Genomic DNA, 19,620 nt, shown 5'->3' on the forward strand with positions numbered 1-19,620 from the left:
AATAGCAAATCAAAATCAAATGCACCTCTTTTCACCGAGAACGCATCTTGTACACCGAAAGAATTGAAGCTAGTAAAACCAACAGATCAGGTTTGTTGCGCTTGAATTTGATAGGGGAAGATCTTGAAATTGATCGCATTATGCGTAATTTCACCGAGTTTTCTGTAAAACAAAAAAAGTAACTGTTGGTCTCAAATTTCCTAATATCTTATATATATAAAAACCACGTGTCACATTGTTTGTCCGCGATGGACTCCTAAACTACTTAACCGATTTTGAATTTCTTTTGCACCCCGTGTGTAGGTTGATCTAACTTGAAATATAGGATAGGTTATATCTCAGTCTATAGTCGCCATTATTATTTTATTGCAAATTTTTTTATATGTTTATACGTAATAATAAAATATTACGTATACGCACCGGCAATCATATTTTCAGGTGGTGCGGATATACTTCCGTGTAATTGGTTGGTGTTTAATTAAACAACGTGCTTATCAATAAAAAATATTATAGCGAATGATATCAAGTATATCACATCACCAGGCCCGACAAAAGGGGGGAAGGGGGAAGGGATTACCCCCGGGCACGGGGTTTCTGAGGGGGCCAGCGGCTTAGACGTACTAAGACATTTTTTTTTAATTCAGGAGAGTCTTTAGTTGTTCCATTTGCAATTTTTAAGCCCAATTTCAAAAGCAACGAAAATCTGCATTTCGTTTTAATATTATAGTGAAGTGTGAAAAATAAAAATCTATCTAATATATAAAATTCTTCTGTCACGGTTTTAGAGGCTGAACTCCTCCGAAACGGCTGAACCGATTCTTATGAAGTTTTGTGAGCATATTGGGTAGGTCTGAGAATCGGCCAACGTCTACCCTTTTTTCGCTACGTGCCTAGGGTCTTGAGATCAAAACGTGGACCCGGGTACCCCTAGAATGTGTTTATACAATATGGATGCCAAATGAAAGCTGTTGATGAGTGCTATAGTACAGGATAATTTTCATACACCTGTGTGACTAGGGTCTCGAGATATAGGCCAAAACGTGAACCCGGATACCCCTAGAATGTGTTTATACAATATGAATGCCAAATGAAAGCTGTTGATGAGTGCTATAGTACAGGATAATTTTCATACAAATGGGAGGCTAGGGTCTCGAGATATAACCCAAAACGTGGACCCGGGTACCCCTAGAATGTGCTTATACAATATGGATATCAAATGAAAGCTGTTGATGAGTGCTATAGTACAGGATAATTTTCATACAACTGGGAGGCTAGGGTCTCGAGATATAGCCCAAAACGTGGACCCGGGTACCCCTAGAATGTGTTTATACAATATGGATATCAAATGAAAGCTGTTGATCAGAGCTATAGTACAGAATAATTTTCATACAACTGGGAGACTAGGGTCTCGAGATATAGCCCAAAACGTGGACCCGGGTACCCCTAGAATGTGTTTATACAATATGGATATCAAATGAAAGCTTTTGATGAGTGCTATAGTACAGGATAATTTTCATATAACCGGGAGGATAGGGTCTCGAGATATAGCCGAAAAAGCGGGCCCGGATACACCTAGAATGTGTTTTTACATTATGGGTATCAAATTGAAGCTGTTGATGTATGCTTTAGTGCAGAGTAAGTTTTACACCGCTGGGTGACTACAGTCTCGAGATATAGACCAAAACATGTACCCGGATACACGTAGAATGTGTTTTTATATTATGGGTATCAAATTGATGCTGTTGATAATACAGAGTAAGTTTTACACCGCTGAGTGACTAGGGTCTCGAAATATAGACCAAAACATGGACCCGGATACCGCTAGAATATGTGTGTATTATGGATATCAAATGAAAGCTGTTGCTGAGAGCTCTGAAGTTCATTGTGATATTTGATTGAGTCGCATCAACCTGGCAAAACTGATAAATATGCATGCGAAGCCGAAATAAAGACATGAATTAATACTACCCACATACTTATTTGCATACATCCTATTCGATTTGCCTGAAATTTCGATAAATTTGCCTATATTAGTATTTACGATGCCTTTTTCCGGGAAGTATAATAGAGACGGACTGGGACTGGGTTTAGGACTAGGACTGGGACTAGGACTGAGACTCGGAATGAGACTGAAACAAAATAGAGGGTAATTTTCATACCCCTGGGTGACTAGGGTCTCGATATATAGGCCAAAACGTAGACTCGGGTACCCCTAGAATGTGTTTATAGAATATGGATAACAAATGAAAACTATTGATCAGTGCTTTAGTAGAGTGTAATTTTCATACCTATTGGTGACTAGGGTCTCGAGATATAGGCCAAAACGTGGATCAGGGTAACACTAGGATGTGTTTTTACATTATGGGTATCAAATTGAAGCTGTTGATGTGTGCTTTAGTACAGAATAAGTTTTATGCCGCTGGGTGACTAGGGTCTCGAGATATAGGCCAAAACGTGGATCAGGGTAACACTAGGATGTGTTTTTACATTATGGGTATCAAATTTAAGCTGTTGATGTGTGCTTTAGTACAGAATAAGTTTTATGCCGCTGGGTGACTAGAGTATCGAGACATAGGCCAAAACGTTGACCCGGATACCCCTAGAATGTGTGTGTAATATTAATATCAAATGAAAGCTGTTGCTGAGAGCTTTAAAGTACCCTGCAAAAATCGTTGGATCATGTGGTCCACTGGAGTATTTACCATTATACTCCACTATAATGCAGCAATGGACCAACTCATGTTTCTACAAGAACATATTGTAACGAATTTGCTGCAAATCCTCTTATTTGCAATCCTCTACTAAGTTCGAATCACTAAACTGTTGAATAAATAACTCCAATTTGTAATAATGCAAAATGGCCTTTATTAAAGTACTTCACAATAACAAACTGTGCAACGAATAGCTTGCTTAATAACCACACTGATTGATAGCTCAATGAAACTCTACTATTCAAAATAACACTGCTATTGCTCGCTAGATATCATCTTAATCAAACTGCTTGACAATTCAAATCAAACTGAACTACTTCTTACTCGCCTGCACCGCTTTTATAGTTTACGCTGCATACTTCTAGGCTCTTCGATTTCCAGAAGTTACTAGTTGTTTCGGCTACAAAATCGCCAGCCACAACTACGTGCACAAATTATTGCCCTCTCTTGTGACCACTGAGATAAGATATATGCATGTGTTTGTGCATTGCCGCTCCGCTGCTCGTATACGTACATATGTGTAGACGCAATTATTTATTCGTTTATGTAAACACATAAAGATTGAATTATTGATGTGAATGTTTGTAGTTTACAGTCTCTCGCGCGCACATAGCCGTATAAGTAAATGCATCTGTGTGTGACATCTCTCTGGGCAGCCTTATATATGTGTATACTTGATTTAATTATTAACGTAAATACTGCTTGGCATGGCCTTAGCATCGCCTTAGTGATGGGATAATTTAGTGATGCTAATATCCGTGACACTGCCCTCCACCTAAGTCTGATCGTCCCGATCAGACAAATCTCTCGATCTAAACGCTGCTAGCATCGCCAAATGTACCACTCTTCTACTCCGTGGTTTCTCAATGCTTTGTATGCGGTAGATGGTATCACTGATCTTCTTCACAACCTTGTACGGGCCTTCCCTACTGCACCGAAATTTGGATGGAACACCTTTCCGCCGGTGAGGTTTGTATAACAGTACCAAATTTCCCGCCAAGAAACCTTTCGAATTATTGTTCTCATGGTACCTGTGTTTCATCGTACCACTCAATACCCTGGTTCGTTCCTTCACACTCTGTTGTTTGGCCAATGAACCACTTCGTAGAGCTTGCGCTGTACGAATTTTCTTTGCATAATTGGTATCGTTCCCACATTTTACAACAGTAGTGCGCTCCGGCTTGAAACTGCCCTCGCATTCTTTCTCGGAAATTCGTTGCTTCGTTTTCCTGCGTCTTTTAGGTTTTGTCAATGCCAGTGTTTCTCTCGCAGGTACTTTTGATTTTGATTTATTTGGCCCATTCGTTTCATCAACCTTTACCTTTGACTTTCGTGGCCTTTGTCGACTTTTCTCCACCAGTACTCTATTACTGCTGAAACCTTTTTCCAAACTGAAGTTAATTGGCACATCCTGGTTCTTATAATGCATCGCCCTTCTCCGCATATCGATCTTGATGTCATGGTCAACCAAGAAATCCACTCCCAATATAACTTCATCGACAATCTCCGCCACAACGAATTTGTGTAAAACCATGACCTTCCCAATTAAGACTTCACATATTACTTCTCCCTGGACTTGATTATACTCGCCAGTGACCGTACGCAACCTTGCTCCAGGTAACCGCTTTACTTTCCTGTTAACCAAATCAGATCGGATCAAGGAATGAGATGCGCCCGTATCTACAGTCAGTACACGCTCCTTGCCATCCACATTCCCTCTGACGGTAAGACTGCTTGATTTCCTTCCAATTTGCGACACAGATATCACAGGACATTCAATAGCCCGGTCTAGCTCTCTACCTCTTACTCGCTCTTGCTCATCTCCTCCAGCTTTGCGTTTATGGCCACCCACATTGTTGGAACTATTAGGACCAAGATCGCAATGACGTGCAATGTGACCTGGGTTGCCGCACTTGAGACATTTAATAACTCCGGCATTCTTCTGTTGAGATCCCTTCAGTGCTTCCAAAATTGTTTCTACCCACTCTGGCCTTTCTACTTCCACACGGCGTGCTTTGAAAACTGGCTTACACAGAAGCGACGCTGTTTCCTGAGTCAGAGCTTGTGACACCGTTTCTGCGAATGTTGGCTTTGGGTTTGCGTATGTAGCTCGCTTTGTTTCGACGTCCCGTATGCCATTTATAAAGCTCTGAATCTTTACCCTTTCAGTGTATTCCACGGGTGCATCCGCATTTGAAAGATGAGCCAATCTTTCAATGTCCGAAGCAAACTCCTGCAAAGTCTCGTTAGCTTTTTGGTAGCGGTTTTGCAACTCAATTTGGAATATCTGTTTTCCATGCTCGCTTCCATAACGTCGTTCTACAGCAGCCATCAATGCGTCATAACTGTTCCGTTCGTACTCTGGAATAGTCTGTAAGATTTCGGCAGCTCGTCCTTTCAATGCTACGAAGAGCGCGGCAACTTTATCTTCCACATTCCAGTTGTTCACTGCTGCGGTCTTCTCAAACTGTAGCTTAAAGACCTGAAAAGGAACAGAACCGTCAAAGGATGGTGTTTTTACCTTTGGATTACTCGCTGAAACTGCTGGACGATTTAATTGTAACTGCTCCATACGACCCTTCAAATCATCGACTTCTACCTGAAATTGAGCGATTTTTGCATCCTGCGCTTCCAGCTTTGATGTTACCCTTGCTTCCTGTGCTTCTAACTGTGAAGACATTTGTGCCACCTGTAATGATAAGCGCTCTTCTTGTTCTTCCATCTTTGATGTTATGCGTGTCTCCTGCGATTCCAGTTGGGATGCCATATATGTCTTCTGTTCTTCCAATTGCGTTTCCATCTTGGATGTTATACGGTTCTCCTGGGATTCTAGTTGAGATGCCAGTTGAGATGTTATATCTGTCTTTTGCGATTCCAGTTGAGAAGCCACTGTCGATGTTTGAGCAGATATTGCAGCCAATATCACGTTCAAGTCTGTGCTGGTAACCGTTTGCGATGTTTCGTTTTTCTCTTCAATTTTTGTTGTCTCCTCGCCATCAAGATGAAAGACATGCTCTTCCACATCAATTCCTTCTGCTTCCATTGCCTCTCGTAGCCGTGCCTGAAGTTCAAGTTTAACGCCGCTTGTATTCAATCCACGGGTCTCCAACTCCTTCTTTAGTTGCTGGATCTTCAATTCACTGAACTTTGCCATGTCCTTGTTGTCCTTTGGAATTTATTCAACAATTCCTCTTCTGACACCAATTGTAACGAATTTGCTGCAAATCCTCTTATTTGCAATCCTCTACTAAGTTCGAATCACTAAACTGTTGAATAAATAACTCCAATTTGTAATAATGCAAAATGGCCTTTATTAAAGTACTTCACAATAACAAACTGTGCAACGAATAGCTTGCTTAATAACCACACTGATTGATAGCTCAATGAAACTCTACTATTCAAAAAAACACTGCTATTGCTCGCTAGATATCATCTTAATCAAACTGCTTGACAACTCAAATCAAACTGAACTACTTCTTACTCGCCTGCACCGCTTTTATAGTTTACGCTGCATACTTCTAGGCTCTTCGATTTCCAGAAGTTACTAGTTGTTTCGGCTACAAAATCGCCAGCCACAACTACGTGCACAAATTATTGCCCTCTCTTGTGACCACTGAGATAAGATATATGCATGTGTTTGTGCATTGCCGCCCCGCTGCTCGTATACGTACATATGTGTAGACGCAATTATTTATTCGTTTATGTAAACAGATAAAGATTGAATTATTGATGTGAATGTTTGTAGTTTACAGTCTCTCGCGCGCACATAGCCGTATAAGTAAATGCATCTGTGTGTGACATCTCTCTGGGCTGCCTTATATATGTGTATACTTGATTTAATTATTAACGTAAATACTGCTTGGCATGGCCTTAGCATCGCCTTAGTGATGGGATAATTTAGTGATGCTAATATCCGTGACAATATTGTTACGAATATTAGCAAAACTAAGGGGTGCTGCCATCTCTAGGCCGATGCTAAGCAGTGACGTGAATTCACATCAATAATTCAATCATTATGTATCTACATAAACGAATCAATAATTGCGTCTACACATATGTACGTATACGAGCAGCGGAGAAGCAATGCACAATGCATATATCTTATCTGAGTTGTCACAAGAGAGGGCAATAATTTGTGCAAGTATTACTCAAATGAGAAATTATACATCTGTAGTTGTAGGTGAGAAATTTATAACTAACTAAGTAAAATTCTGGAAGCGCCTAGAAGATGTCACGAGGAAATCACAGAGTATAAAAGCATCAGCGGTAGAGGCGATATGGACAGTTTTCGATTAAGAGGCTATCTAGCGAGCAATAGCAGTATTATTTTGAAAGTCAGTTTCATTTAAGCTATCAGTTTGGTTATTAAGCCAGATAGTAGCAAAGTATAAGTGTTATTGTGAAGTACTTTAATAAAGGCCATTTTTCCATTATTCAATATTGGAGTTATTTATTCAACAGTTTAGTGATACGAACTTAACAAAAGGGCAAATAAGAGGATTTGCAGTACAATCGTTACAATTGGTGTCAGAAGAGGAATTGTTGAATAAATTCCAGAGGACAACAAGGACATGGCAAAGTTCAGTGAACTGAAGATCCAGCCACTGAAGAAGGAGTTGGAGAGCCGTTGATTGTATACAAGCGGCGTTAAACTCGAACTTCAGGCACGGCTACGAGAGGCAATGGAAGCAGAAGGAATTGATGTGGTCGAGTATGTCTCTTATCCTGATGGGGACGAGACAACAACAAAAATTGAAGAGAAAAACGAAACATCGCAGACAGTTGCGAGCACAGACTTGAACATGATTTTGGCTGCAATATCTGCTCAAACATCGACAATGTCATCTCAACTAGAAGAACAGAAAACGTATATGTCATCACAGATGGAATCCCAAGAGACACGAATAACATCGAAGATTGAAGCACAAGAAACGCGTATGTCAGAAATGTCGACACAGATTACATCCAAGATGGAAACTCAACTGGGAGAACAGAAGACATATATGGCATCCCAACTGGAATCGCAGGAGACACGCATAACATCCAAGATGGAAGAACAAGAGGAGCGCTTATCATTGCAGGTGGCACAAATGTCTTCACAGTTAGAAGCACAGGCAGCAAGGGTAACATCAAAGCTGGAAGCGGGGGATGCAAAAATCGCTCAATTTCAGGCAGAAGTCGATGATTTGAAGGGTCGTATGGAGCAGTTACAACTAAATCGCCCAGCTGTTTCAGCGAGTAATCCAAAGGTAAAAACACCATCCTTTCACGGGTCTGTTCCTTTCCAGGTCTTTAAGCTACAGTTTGAGAAGACCGCAACAGTGAACAACTGGAATGCTGAAGATAAAGTTGCTGCACTCTTCGTAGCATTGAAAGGACCAGCTGCCGAAAGCTTACAGACTATTCCAGAGTACGAACGGAACAGCTATGAAACATTGATGGCCGCTGTAGAGAGATGTTATGGAAGCGAGCATAGAAAACAGATATTCCAAATTGAGTTGCAAAACCGTCACCAAAAAGCGAATAAGACTTTGCAGGAGTTTGCCTCGGATGTTGAAAGGTTGGCACATTTGGCAAATGCGGACGCACCCGTGGAGTACACCGAGAGGGTAAAAATCCAGAGTTTTATAAATGGCATACGGGACATAGAAACGAAGCGAGCGACATATGCAAACCCAAAACCCACATTCGCAGAAACGGTATCCCATGCACTGACTCAAGAAACAGCATTGCTTCTGTGTAAGCCAGCTTTCAAAGCACGCCGTGTGGAGGTAGAAAGGCCAGAGTGGGTAGACGCAATTTTGGAGGCGCTGAAAGGATCGCAAAAGCGGAGTGAAAAAGTTATCAAATGTTCCAAATGCGGGAAACCCGGTCACATTGCACGTCATTGCGATCTTGGTCCTAATAGGTCCAACAATGTGCGTGGCCGTAAACGCAAAGCTGGAGGAGATGAGCAAGAGCGAGTAAGAGGTAGAGATAGAGAGCTAGATCCAGCTATTGAATGCCCTGTGATATCTGAGTCGCAAATTGGAAGACAATCGAGCAGTCTTGCGGTCAAAGGAAAACTGGATGTCAAGGAGCGTGTACTGACTGTAGATATGGGCGCATCTCATTCCTTGATCCGATCTGATTTGGTCAACACGATAGTAAAACCGTTACCTGGAGCAAGGTTGCGTACGGTCACTGGCGAGTATAACCAAGTTCAGGGAGAAGTGATATGTGAAGTCTTGATTGGAAAGGTCACGGTTCTACACAAATTCGTTGTGGCGAAGATCGTTGATGAAGTCATATTGGGAGTGGATTTCTTGGTTGACCATGACATGAAGATCGATATGCAGAAAAGGGTGATGCGTTATAAGAACCAGGATATACCACTTAACTTCAGTTTGCAGAAAAGATTCAGTAGTAATCGAGTACTGGTGGAGAAGACTCGACAAAAACCACGGAAGTCAAAGGCAAAGGTTAATAGGTCGAATGGGCCAAATAAAGAAAAATCAAAAGTACCTGTGAGAGAAACACTTGCATTGACAAAACCTAAAAGACGCAGGAAAACGAAGCAACGAATTTCCGAGAAAGAATGCGAGGGTAGTTTCAAGCCGGAACGCACTACTGTTGTGAAACGTGGGAACGATACTGATTATGCGAAGCCAATCCGTCAAGCGCAAGCTCTACGAAGTAGTTCATTGACCAAGCAACAGAGTGCGAGGAACGATCCAGGATAATGAATAGTACGATGAAACACAGGTACGACAAGGAAAATAATTTGGAAGGTTTCCGGGAGGGAGGTTTGGTACTGCTATACAACCCTCACCGGCGGAAAGGTGTTCCATCCAAATAACGAAATTGCAGTGTAACTGGGAAGGTCCATACAAAGTTGTAAAACGGATCAATGATGTAGTGTACCGCATACAAACCATTGGCAAACCACGAACCAAAATGAAAGTGGTTCATTTGGAGAGTCTAGCAGCGTTTAGATCGAGAGATTTGTCTGATCGGGACGATCAGACTTAGGTGGAGGGCAGTGTTACGAATATTAGCAAAACTAAGGGGTGCTGCCATCTCTAGGCCGATGCTAAGCAGTGACGTGAATTCACATCAATAATTCAATCATTATGTATCTACATAAACGAATCAATAATTGCGTCTACACATATGTACGTATATGAGCAGCGGAGAAGCAATGCACAAACACATGCATATATCTTATGTTGTTGTTGTTGTTGTTGTTGTAGCAATGCTCGCCCCACCTAATAGCCGCGACCGATCACAAATTGTCATCAATATCCTCTAACGGGAGTCCAAGGAAACTTGCCGTTTCAACAGGGGTGGACCATAAGGAAAGGGGTGTTAGAGGCGTTGGTTCCACATTACAATTAAAGAGATGGTTGGTGTCATGTGGGGACACATTGCAAGCGGGGTATACATTTTGTATGTCGGGGTTGATTCTGGATAGGTAAGAGTTTAACCTGTTACAGTATCCAGAACGAAGTTGAGCAAGAGTGACACGCGTTTCCCTGGGGAGTATGCGTTCCTCTTCCGCGAGTTTTGGATACTTTTGTTTAAGTACTGGATTCACCGGGCAATTCCCGGCATAAAGGTCCGACGCCTGTTTTTGGAGTTCACCAAGGACCTGCTTGTGTTTTTTCGCTTCATACGGATGGGTTCTCAGGTGCCGTATTTCCTCAAAATGCTTACGGAGATGACTCCTTAAGCCCCTAGGCGGTGCTGGTTCATCAATCAGATGTCTGTTGGGATGCCCAGGTTTCTGGGTATTCAACAGGAACTGTTTGGTCAGCATCTCATTTCTCTCCCTGATGGGGAGTATTCTCGCCTCATTATGCAGATGGTGTTCTGGGGAGATAAGAAGACAGCCCGTGGCGATTCTGAGAGCAGTATTTTGGCAGGCCTGTAGTTTCTTCCAGTGGGTAATTTTTAGGCTTGGCGACCATATGGGTGGCGCGTAGCACGTAATCGGCTGGTTAATTGCTTTGTATTAGTCATGAGCGTTTCTTTATCTTTTCCCCAGGTACTGCCAGCGAGAGATTTGAGGATTTTGTTACGGCTCTGAATTCTCGGAACAATTGCGACTGCGTGCTCACCAAAATGTAGATCCTGATCAAACGTCACACCCAAGATTTTGGGGTGTAGGACAGTCGGTAGCGTAGTGCCATCGACGTGGATGTTCAAAATGGTCGACATTTGGGACGTCCATGTTGTAAATAAGGTCGCGGAAGATTTAGTCGGTGATAATGCCAGGTTTCGCGAGGCGAAAAAACTGAAGAGATCAGGGAGGTAGCCGTTTATTTTATTGCATAGCGCATCGATCTCAGGGCCTGGGCCTGTGGCCATTATTGTGCAGTCATCGGCGTAGGAAACGATTGTGACTCCTTCCGGTGGTGAAGGTAGCTTAGATATGTAGAAGTTAAACAAAAGTGGGGATAGAACACCACCCTGTCGCACCCCTTGTTTAATTCTCCTTGGTTTTGATGTTTCGTTTCTAAATTGCACCGATGCCTGCCGACCACCCAGATAATTTGTGGTCCACCTTTTAAGACATGGGGGAAGGGTAAACCCTTCCAGGTCTTGCAGTAACGAGCCATGAGTGACCGTATCAAAAGCTTTTGATAGGTCCATCGCTACGAGTACTGTTCTATGGTGGGGGTATTGATTTAAACCGCAATTTATCTGGGTGCTAATGGCATTTAGCGCGGTGGCAGTGCTATGGAGTTTTCTGAAGCCATGCTGATGAGGGCTAGCTGCAAGGAGAGATATCGGACGATACGACTCACCTATGTTAGCTGGTTTCCCAGGCTTTAGTAGCGGGACCACCTTGGTCATTTTCCATTTCTCGGGTATGATAAAGGTGGAAAGAGACATATCTTATCTGAGTTGCAAGTATTACTCAAATAAGAAATTATACATCTGTAGTTGTAGCTGAGAAATTTATAACTAACTAAGTAAAATTCTGGAAGCGCCTAGAAGATGCTACGAGGAAATCACAGAGTATAAAAGCATCAGCGGTAGAGGCGCTATGGACAGTTTTCGATTAAGACGCTATCTAGCGAGCAATAGCAGTATTATTTTGAAAGTCAGTTTCATTTAAGCTATCAGTTTGGTTATTAAGCCAGATAGTTGCAAAGTATAAGTGTTATTGTGAAGTACTTTAATAACGGCCATTTTTCCGTTATTCAATATTGGCGTTATTTATTCAACAGTTTAGTCATACGAACTTAACAAAAGGGCAAATAAGAGGATTTGCAGTAAAATCGTTACAATATTGTAAGCCGATCATTGCTCGTTTTTAACGATTGTGACCACTACACGATGTTTATTGAACTGTGGGTACTTCATGGATTACTCTGATGTAATGCGGAGCTGGAGTATATGGTCCAGTCCTAGGACATCGCAATGTTAATTGGACCATATTTTTTGTATGAATTGTGGTTAATTTTGGAGCACTCGGTTGGTCCATAGCGAGTACTCCATACATGCATGCAGGGTAATTTTCATTGTGATATTCGATTAGTCGCATCATCCTAGCAAAACTGATAAATATGCATACGAAGCCGAAATTAAGACATGAACTAATAATACCCACATACCTATTTACCTACATTCTATTCAATTTGTCTGAAATTTGGTATATCAATTTGCCTATATTAGTATTTACGAGCCTTTTTTCCAGTAAGTAGACTAGAGACTGGCTGGGACTGGGATTAGGACTAAGACTGGGAGACTCGGGGTGGGACTGGAACAAAATACAAACCACCCTCTGGAACTGGCAATAAGGGATGAAGAAGAATGAGAAGAACTTGTGAGAAGAGAAAAGAGAAGGAGGAGGAGACTGAGAAGGAGATAGAATGAGACGAAGATAGAGATAGATGAAGCCAAAAAGACGGAGCGTAATTATATATTTCTTCTGTACTTATATTTCTAACTGAACTTCTCCTAAACGGCTTGACCGATCTTAATGAAATTTTGTGTGTGTTCAAGGGGACTTAGATTACCAAAGTCCGTCTTCTTTCTTATCTTCCCTGGAAGTGAACTAGAGGGCGACCTATTCTAAAAAAAAAATAATTTATGTTGCGATTTGCTTGAAGTTTGTTTTGTGCGATTTGTTTGAAATGTATTATTTAGACAGCCTAACGAACAAAAGGAATTAGAGATAGGAGTGGTCCAATTCCCACCAAAGTGAAGGGGGAAAGGATGAAAAAAAAGACAGAATGTGAGGGAGAGGAAAGAAAGCGTGAGTAGGAAATAGAAAAAAAAATGAAGAATGTGCGAGGGGAATATAGTTAGGAGAGGTAGCAAGACAAAGGAAGGAGATGAAGAAAAATATAGAAAAATCGAGGGAGAGGAAAGAAAGTGGGAATAGAAGAGAGAAAAATCGAGAATTTAAAGGAGGAAGATGTGGAGGAGAGACAGGGATTCAGCATGTAGAGGAGAAGAGCCAAGAAGATATAAAAATGACGAGCCGGACCGGTGCTCATCTTGCGCAACCAATGTAAACGTCTCTTATCAAATATCAACAAAAATCGGCTGTTCTATCAATCAATTAAAACTTACAGCTTGCGCTGCCATCTAGCGTATGATAACAGCTGCCAGTAATGCAGTAAAAATATTCACAATAGTGCCATAGTACAAATAGATTTCTTTGTGTGCTCACAATCGTTTATTTTTAACAAATTATTTTAATAAAATATAGGTAAACAAAAGCTCTACGAACAAAATTGCTCAAAGGTCGCTAATAGCCCGAATCTCCATCTTTACAACCAAAACTTTATTTATAGATTTGGATTCCAAATAAGAGCGAAAAAGGGACCCGTACATAAAAACATCAATTAGAAATAATATGATAATAAAGCTTGCTTAAGCGTTGATTGCTTTATCGTATTTTTATTAGTACGTAAATGCGCAGAACGTAAACTATTTCGTCCTTCTGTTGGCCAAATCCTATGACGTACATGCGCAGACAGTATTTTTTGAATTTTGAAGTAATAAAATAAACTTTGAATATTTCTAAAAATTAAAATATATATTTAAATTTTTTTACCGTGTACTTTTTACTAGGTCCGTAGCAATTTTTATTTTTGGATATCAATTTTGTTTCAAAGTAGGTGTGGTCACGCTTCCATATAAGTTTCTGGCGACTTTTTACTAGGTCCGTCGCAATTTTTATTTTTGGATATCAATTTTGTTTCAAAGTAGGTGTGGTCACGCTTCCATATAACTTTCTGGCGAGATTCCATATATAAGGAACTTGAGGTGAGAGAGAGGGAGGGAATGAGAGTGATAGAGCAAGTTGTAGTGGGAGTGAGAGTGGAAGTAGGAATAGGACTGGGAGTGGAAGGGAGATAAATAGCATAATGAATGGACAAGAATAAAAATAACATGTAAGTAAGTCCAAGTTCGGGTGAAATCGAACATTACATACCCAGCTGTACACTTGAAATGCTGTTGTTGTTTGTTTTGTGTGCTTAACAGCGTTACAAGGCTGCGCAATAATACATATACATATGGTTCTATTCTGAACTAATTTTTCTTCGAGTTATGGCTCGCGAAACATAGAAAATTGCTTAGACATAAAAGGCGCGGTGCCATGCCCATTTTTTAAAATTTGAAGTTTTCCATATTTATTGTTATAAATCCACTTGCGAAATGAAATACCATTGATATAAAGCTCTTTTTTGCAAAGATATAGCTTATTTTATTCGTCCACGACCCTTTTAAAAATATTTTATATAAAAGTGGGCGTGGTCCTTAACCGATTTCATTAAGTTTTCTTCAAAGCATTCCTTATAGTAAGGCAACCTCTCTGCCGAATTTTGTTACGATAGGTTTAACGATTATTGATTTATGATTAATAATATTTGTAAAATTTATTTTATCAAAAGTGGGCAGTGCCACGCCCATTTTAAAAAATGTTTCAAATTTTTATCAAGAATCTCAATAGCAGTCCACACGTAAAATTTCAACATTCTAGGTGTATTAGAGAAGCTCGGCCTTAGATCTCTTCGGAGGTTATCGCGCCTTACATTTTTTTTGTAGGTGTATTATTTACTAAATAATCAGGTTTTTTGTGTTTTCCAAAATGTTATATATATAAAAAGTGGGCGTGATTATCATCCGATTTCGCTCATTTTCAATACCAATCTATTCTGGGTCCAGATAAGCTCGTGTACCAAATTTCGCGAAGATATCTCAATATTTACTCAAGTTATCGTGTTAACAGACAGACGGCCGGACGGACGGCGGACATGGCTCAATCAATTTTTTTTTTCGATACTGATGATTTTGATATATGGAAGTCTATATATATCTCGATTCCTTTATACCTGTGCAGCCAACCGTTATCCAATCAAAGTTATAATACCCAGTGTACAAGTACAGCTGGGCATAAAAATGGGGGATTAAGTAGAATATGGCGGTATAGATAGGGAAGAGGGCAAGCTAAGCTCAATTTTCAAGAGTAGGCAAACCAATTTTCGGGCAGAACAATGCCTGCTGGGTACTCTAGTACTCTTTAAAAATTGTAAAGAGAAACTTACACACACGGTGTTCACTACTTTGTTCTAATCACTATCGTGCCACAGAAATCTCTGTCATATCAACAGCCACTCTTGTTCTAATGTTGGCGGAAGAGGGCGGCCCCACTCCACTGGAAGGATCAGGAAGAAAACGATTTAAATTCCATTGGTGTGACCAATTGGCGCCAGTTAACCAATTGAATAAGCTACTGGTGCGCTTTGTTAGGCGGCCATATCCGTTTAAACGGTTAAGTGCCATTTAAGTAAGCAAGTACATTTGATGAACTTTCTTTTTGTTGATTTCACTGTTGAAATTGTCAAGTTTGAATTAACATTTTGTGCGAAGTTTATTCAGCAGCTATTTGCGATGGACAAAAATTGAGGGAGATGTTGGTTGGATTGACCCGTTTTTTAATTGATTTTACCAGCTTTTTTCTTTCAGTGTAGCAACGCCCGCAATCTGTTCCTCTGCCGAACACGAGTTCTTAGTGATAGACCTCACTAAAATTGACGCCTTGATTTTGACTGAAATACCTCCGGAAAATTCTCGTAAAACGCAATATCATTTACAGCATTTGCTAGTACAACTTTAACTACAAAAAAATATTTCAAATTCGTAAGTTAAAAAAATTTGGAAAAGTGTAAAAAAACTTACATCGAAAGACATCGTATATTAGCGAATAGACTTGACGCATTTCTTGTTCATTTTCAAACTCGACTGTTCTCGGAGGTTTGGTGAGCAGTTTTGCTGCTATTGCAATGGTTGTTATGTTCCAAAATTTACTTCTGTCCTTAAGTGACTTCCCACGTACTTTGACGCATTTCTTTTTCGACTTTTGCAAGATGACATTTGGTGAGGTGCACGGTGAAATTACTGGGGATAGGTTTAGAACATTTGTGAGATGATTGAAGTTGTGTATCTCCTTCGGTAGCACAACGTAATCTACCTCTCTGAAATAGGTAATAATAATAATAATAACTTTACATGTATATAAATATTTGTATGAATATTTCTCAATGGCTTCGAGTTCAGGAAGGATTTGTGCGACATTAATTCCAGTGAGGATAGGATAACTTCCCTCTGCTCAAATCAGATATAAACTGTAGTCCATTGCGTAACCATGAGTGAGACATTATTTTCTAAAAGTTTCATACAACACCGCCCTCTTCTTAGGCGGTAGGCGAGGTTCAATGTCCTCGTGGCCCTTCCAGTGTTGCAGAAATCATTTATGTGTAGTTCAATTTGTCTCCCGTGAATTACTATAACACTATACGTCGTCAAGCAGTCCTAGGTAAAGCACATCTGATTCCATGAGGATCTTGTTTCTACTGTCACCAGCAGTAGAGCAGATTAACTGTCCAGGTTCTGTAGCCGAAAATTTTTCTTAGATTTCGATCGTCTTTAATAAAAATCGATTTTTCGATCTTTGAGAAAAGTGCTGCCAGGGCTGTCACCGTGAACCCATACCACCTTTGTTATGTGCCACGGGTCAGCTTGTTCTAAATAGCCTCCGAACATATGTTTGGTGTTGAACTAAACTGAGAAAGCGATAACGTGGCAAGATCAACCTGACATATGCGGCAGTTACCCACCGACGTGTGCCGAACGTAAGGACGTTTGTCGTACGAAGCACGTTTGACCGAACTCTCAACCCCGTAGGAATCAATGTGTGCGTCTGTGTACATGTACATAACATATTTGTGTGTATTGTTTACAGATAAGCACTGTTGCCATTGACCATTTTGCATGTATGCTTATGGAAACATCAACTTTTTCCAATTTAATTTTTGATATTGTAAAAGGCCGGAATACATATTAAATAAGTATAAATAGATAAAATATTTATAATCAGCACTTTTACATAATTATTTCGAATTATTTTCACAATTTTTCAAACTTTAATTAGGCGTTTTTGCATAAAATTGCAAACGGGCAAAAATTAGCGTACAAAAGTTTACTAGGCAACTCTGTCTAGTGAGAGAGCGATCAGCTGACACGTTCTTACGGAAAAAATCAAAATTGTTTTGATTTCTACGTTCCGGGCTACGTACGTACGGGCGTTGCACGTCGGTGAGTTTTCGTTTACATTGCATACTCATAAGATAGGTCGTGTCAGCTGACACGTTTTTGGTACGTACGTTCGTGAGTAATGCGGCAGTTACCCACGAACGTACGTAGAAAAAACGTGTCAGCTGACACGACCTATCTTATGAGTGTGCAATGTAAACGAAAACTCACCGACGTGCAACGCCCGTACGTACGTAGCCCGGAACGTAGAAATCAAAACAATTTTGATTTTTTCCGTAAGAACGTGTCAGCTGATCGCTCTCTCACTAGACAGAGTTGCCTAGTAAACTTTTCTGCGCTAATTTTTGACCGTTTGCAATTTTATTCAAAAAAGCCTAATTAAAGTTTGAAAAATTGTGGAAATAATTCGAAATAATTATGTAAAAGTGCTGATTATAAATAATTAATCTATTTATACTTATTTAATATGTATTTCGGCCTTTTACAATATCAAAAATTAAATTGGAAAAAGTTGATGTTTCCATAAGCATACATGCAAAATGGTCAATGGCAACAGTGCTTATCTGTAAACAATACACACACAAATATCTTATGTACATGTACACAGACGCACACATTGATTCCTACGGGCTTGAGAGTTCGGCCAAACGTGCTTCGTACGACAAACGTCCTTACGTACGGCACACGTCGGTGGGTAACTGCCGCATAATGCGGCAATTACTGCCGCAATAGTCGTTTTAAGGAAATTTTACTCGCTACGATCTGCACTAGAGTGAATCTCTTCGACATATCATACACCTGCAGCAGCAGCAACGGTTTGATGAATATAAACAAGACAAAGCGATTCGAGTTTGGAAAGGACGGTCATAAGAACTGATAACTTTTTAATATCGTTTTTTCGTTTGCTTAGCAGACATTAGCTCTGCCAAAATCAGGTCAAACTACGCAGTGCTAAGCAAATACGGTAGTTGAAGTTTCCCATAGCGGCCACCCTAATCCACTTTACTGGTCGATCCGACTAAAGGGCCAGTTAAACTTCCATAACCTTAACGCCGTAGTCGTAACCATACCCATATCCATAACAATCTCCATTGTGATCGATTAATGGTGCCATAACCTTAAACAGTTGACATTTTCATAAAAATGAGGAAAACGCAAAAAATTACAAACATATTCCACAAAAAATAGTCTCTTAATCAAAACATATCCAAAAAAATGAATATAATATACAAAAAGTTAAAAAATTCACCAACTTAAATGATTTTAGGTTATGGATATGGCGAAAAACCAAAAACCAATTAGTTGGCTGTGGTATGGTTATGGCTTTAGCGTTATAGTATGGCACCATTAATCGATTACATTGATTTCCATAAGGTTGGTTCGATCAGCTGTTTTATCTGGATAAGTCACCATTAACTGGCCCTAAAAATGTCGAAGATCGCATTCGGCAAATCAAACTTACACATCACTATCGATAGCTTCGTTAACACGTTTTTGTACTTCTAAGAGTCGATAATACATTCGTTCCTTCCATTCGGCATCACTTGGTAAATAAATGAGTGGCGGTTTCTCACGAGTGGCTATTATCTCTTTGAAAATATTGGGATACACTGAAAAAATATCAGCTAAGCTTAGAAAGAAGAGTTGATTGGACATTTTTGTAGTAATATTTTTTTTATTCTTCGATTTTGACCGTCACCGTTACCGTTACCGCTACATAGCACTATTAGATCGCAACTAAATTTATCTCATTTTCAATGGAAAGTGCAACCAATAAATTCGTAAGTTGTCACTTACATATTTACGAGATATGTACATTTGTATATGTTGAAAATAGAACTAAATCATCTAAATCATACCATTATCCTGCAGTGAAACTCCAGACTAGTGCAAAAAACACTCGTTTATGACTAGAATTTTCTGACTGCTATCAAACTAGTCCGCAAAAGACCAAAAGTTTTGTCCGTCGGTTGGAAAAATTACACTGGAAAATGTTTCCCTTAATTTTAAGGTTTTCGGCACCAGCAGCAGAGTTCTAGCTTTAGAGCGGCGTCCAGAACACAAAGAAACTTTCAAGAGTTTTTTTCTGCTTGTAAGTTATATTTGACAGTATTTATATGCACCCAGAAAAAGGAGTCCCAAGGACAACAACCCCAATACGCTTTTAGCAGGGGAGTTATGAAAGGACCTAGAGGATCTGAAAGTAGCAGCAAATAACGAGGGCATAGGCGTAATGGTGGAGGTGTTGCAAGCGAACAATCCACTCAACGGTGCTACTAGTCTCAACAATAACTACAATACGCTAAAAGCAGGGAGGTAGAAAGGGACCTCGAGAACCTTGAAGTATCGTCAA

The 19,620-nt window shown here is 40.1% G+C and overlaps 1 protein-coding gene across 1 annotated transcript in view; it reads right to left on the reverse strand.

Moving 5' to 3' along the window:
• LOC137253253 (uncharacterized) overlaps positions 1–18,959 on the reverse strand; it is a 48,689-nt gene extending 29,730 nt beyond the window's left edge. The window contains exons 1-3 of the mRNA XM_067789843.1: positions 18,730–18,959; positions 15,894–16,189; positions 15,773–15,831 (exon numbers count right to left, since the gene is read on the reverse strand). Coding sequence (XP_067645944.1) covers positions 15,773–15,831; positions 15,894–16,189; positions 18,730–18,923 — 549 coding nt within the window. The 5' untranslated portion in view covers positions 18,924–18,959. The remainder of the gene's footprint in view (positions 1–15,772; positions 15,832–15,893; positions 16,190–18,729) is intronic.
• Positions 18,960–19,620: the final 661 nt, after the last annotated feature.

Source organism: Eurosta solidaginis, chromosome 5, assembly GCF_040869045.1.
Source record: "Eurosta solidaginis isolate ZX-2024a chromosome 5, ASM4086904v1, whole genome shotgun sequence".
Lineage (NCBI taxonomy): Eukaryota > Metazoa > Arthropoda > Insecta > Diptera > Tephritidae > Eurosta > Eurosta solidaginis.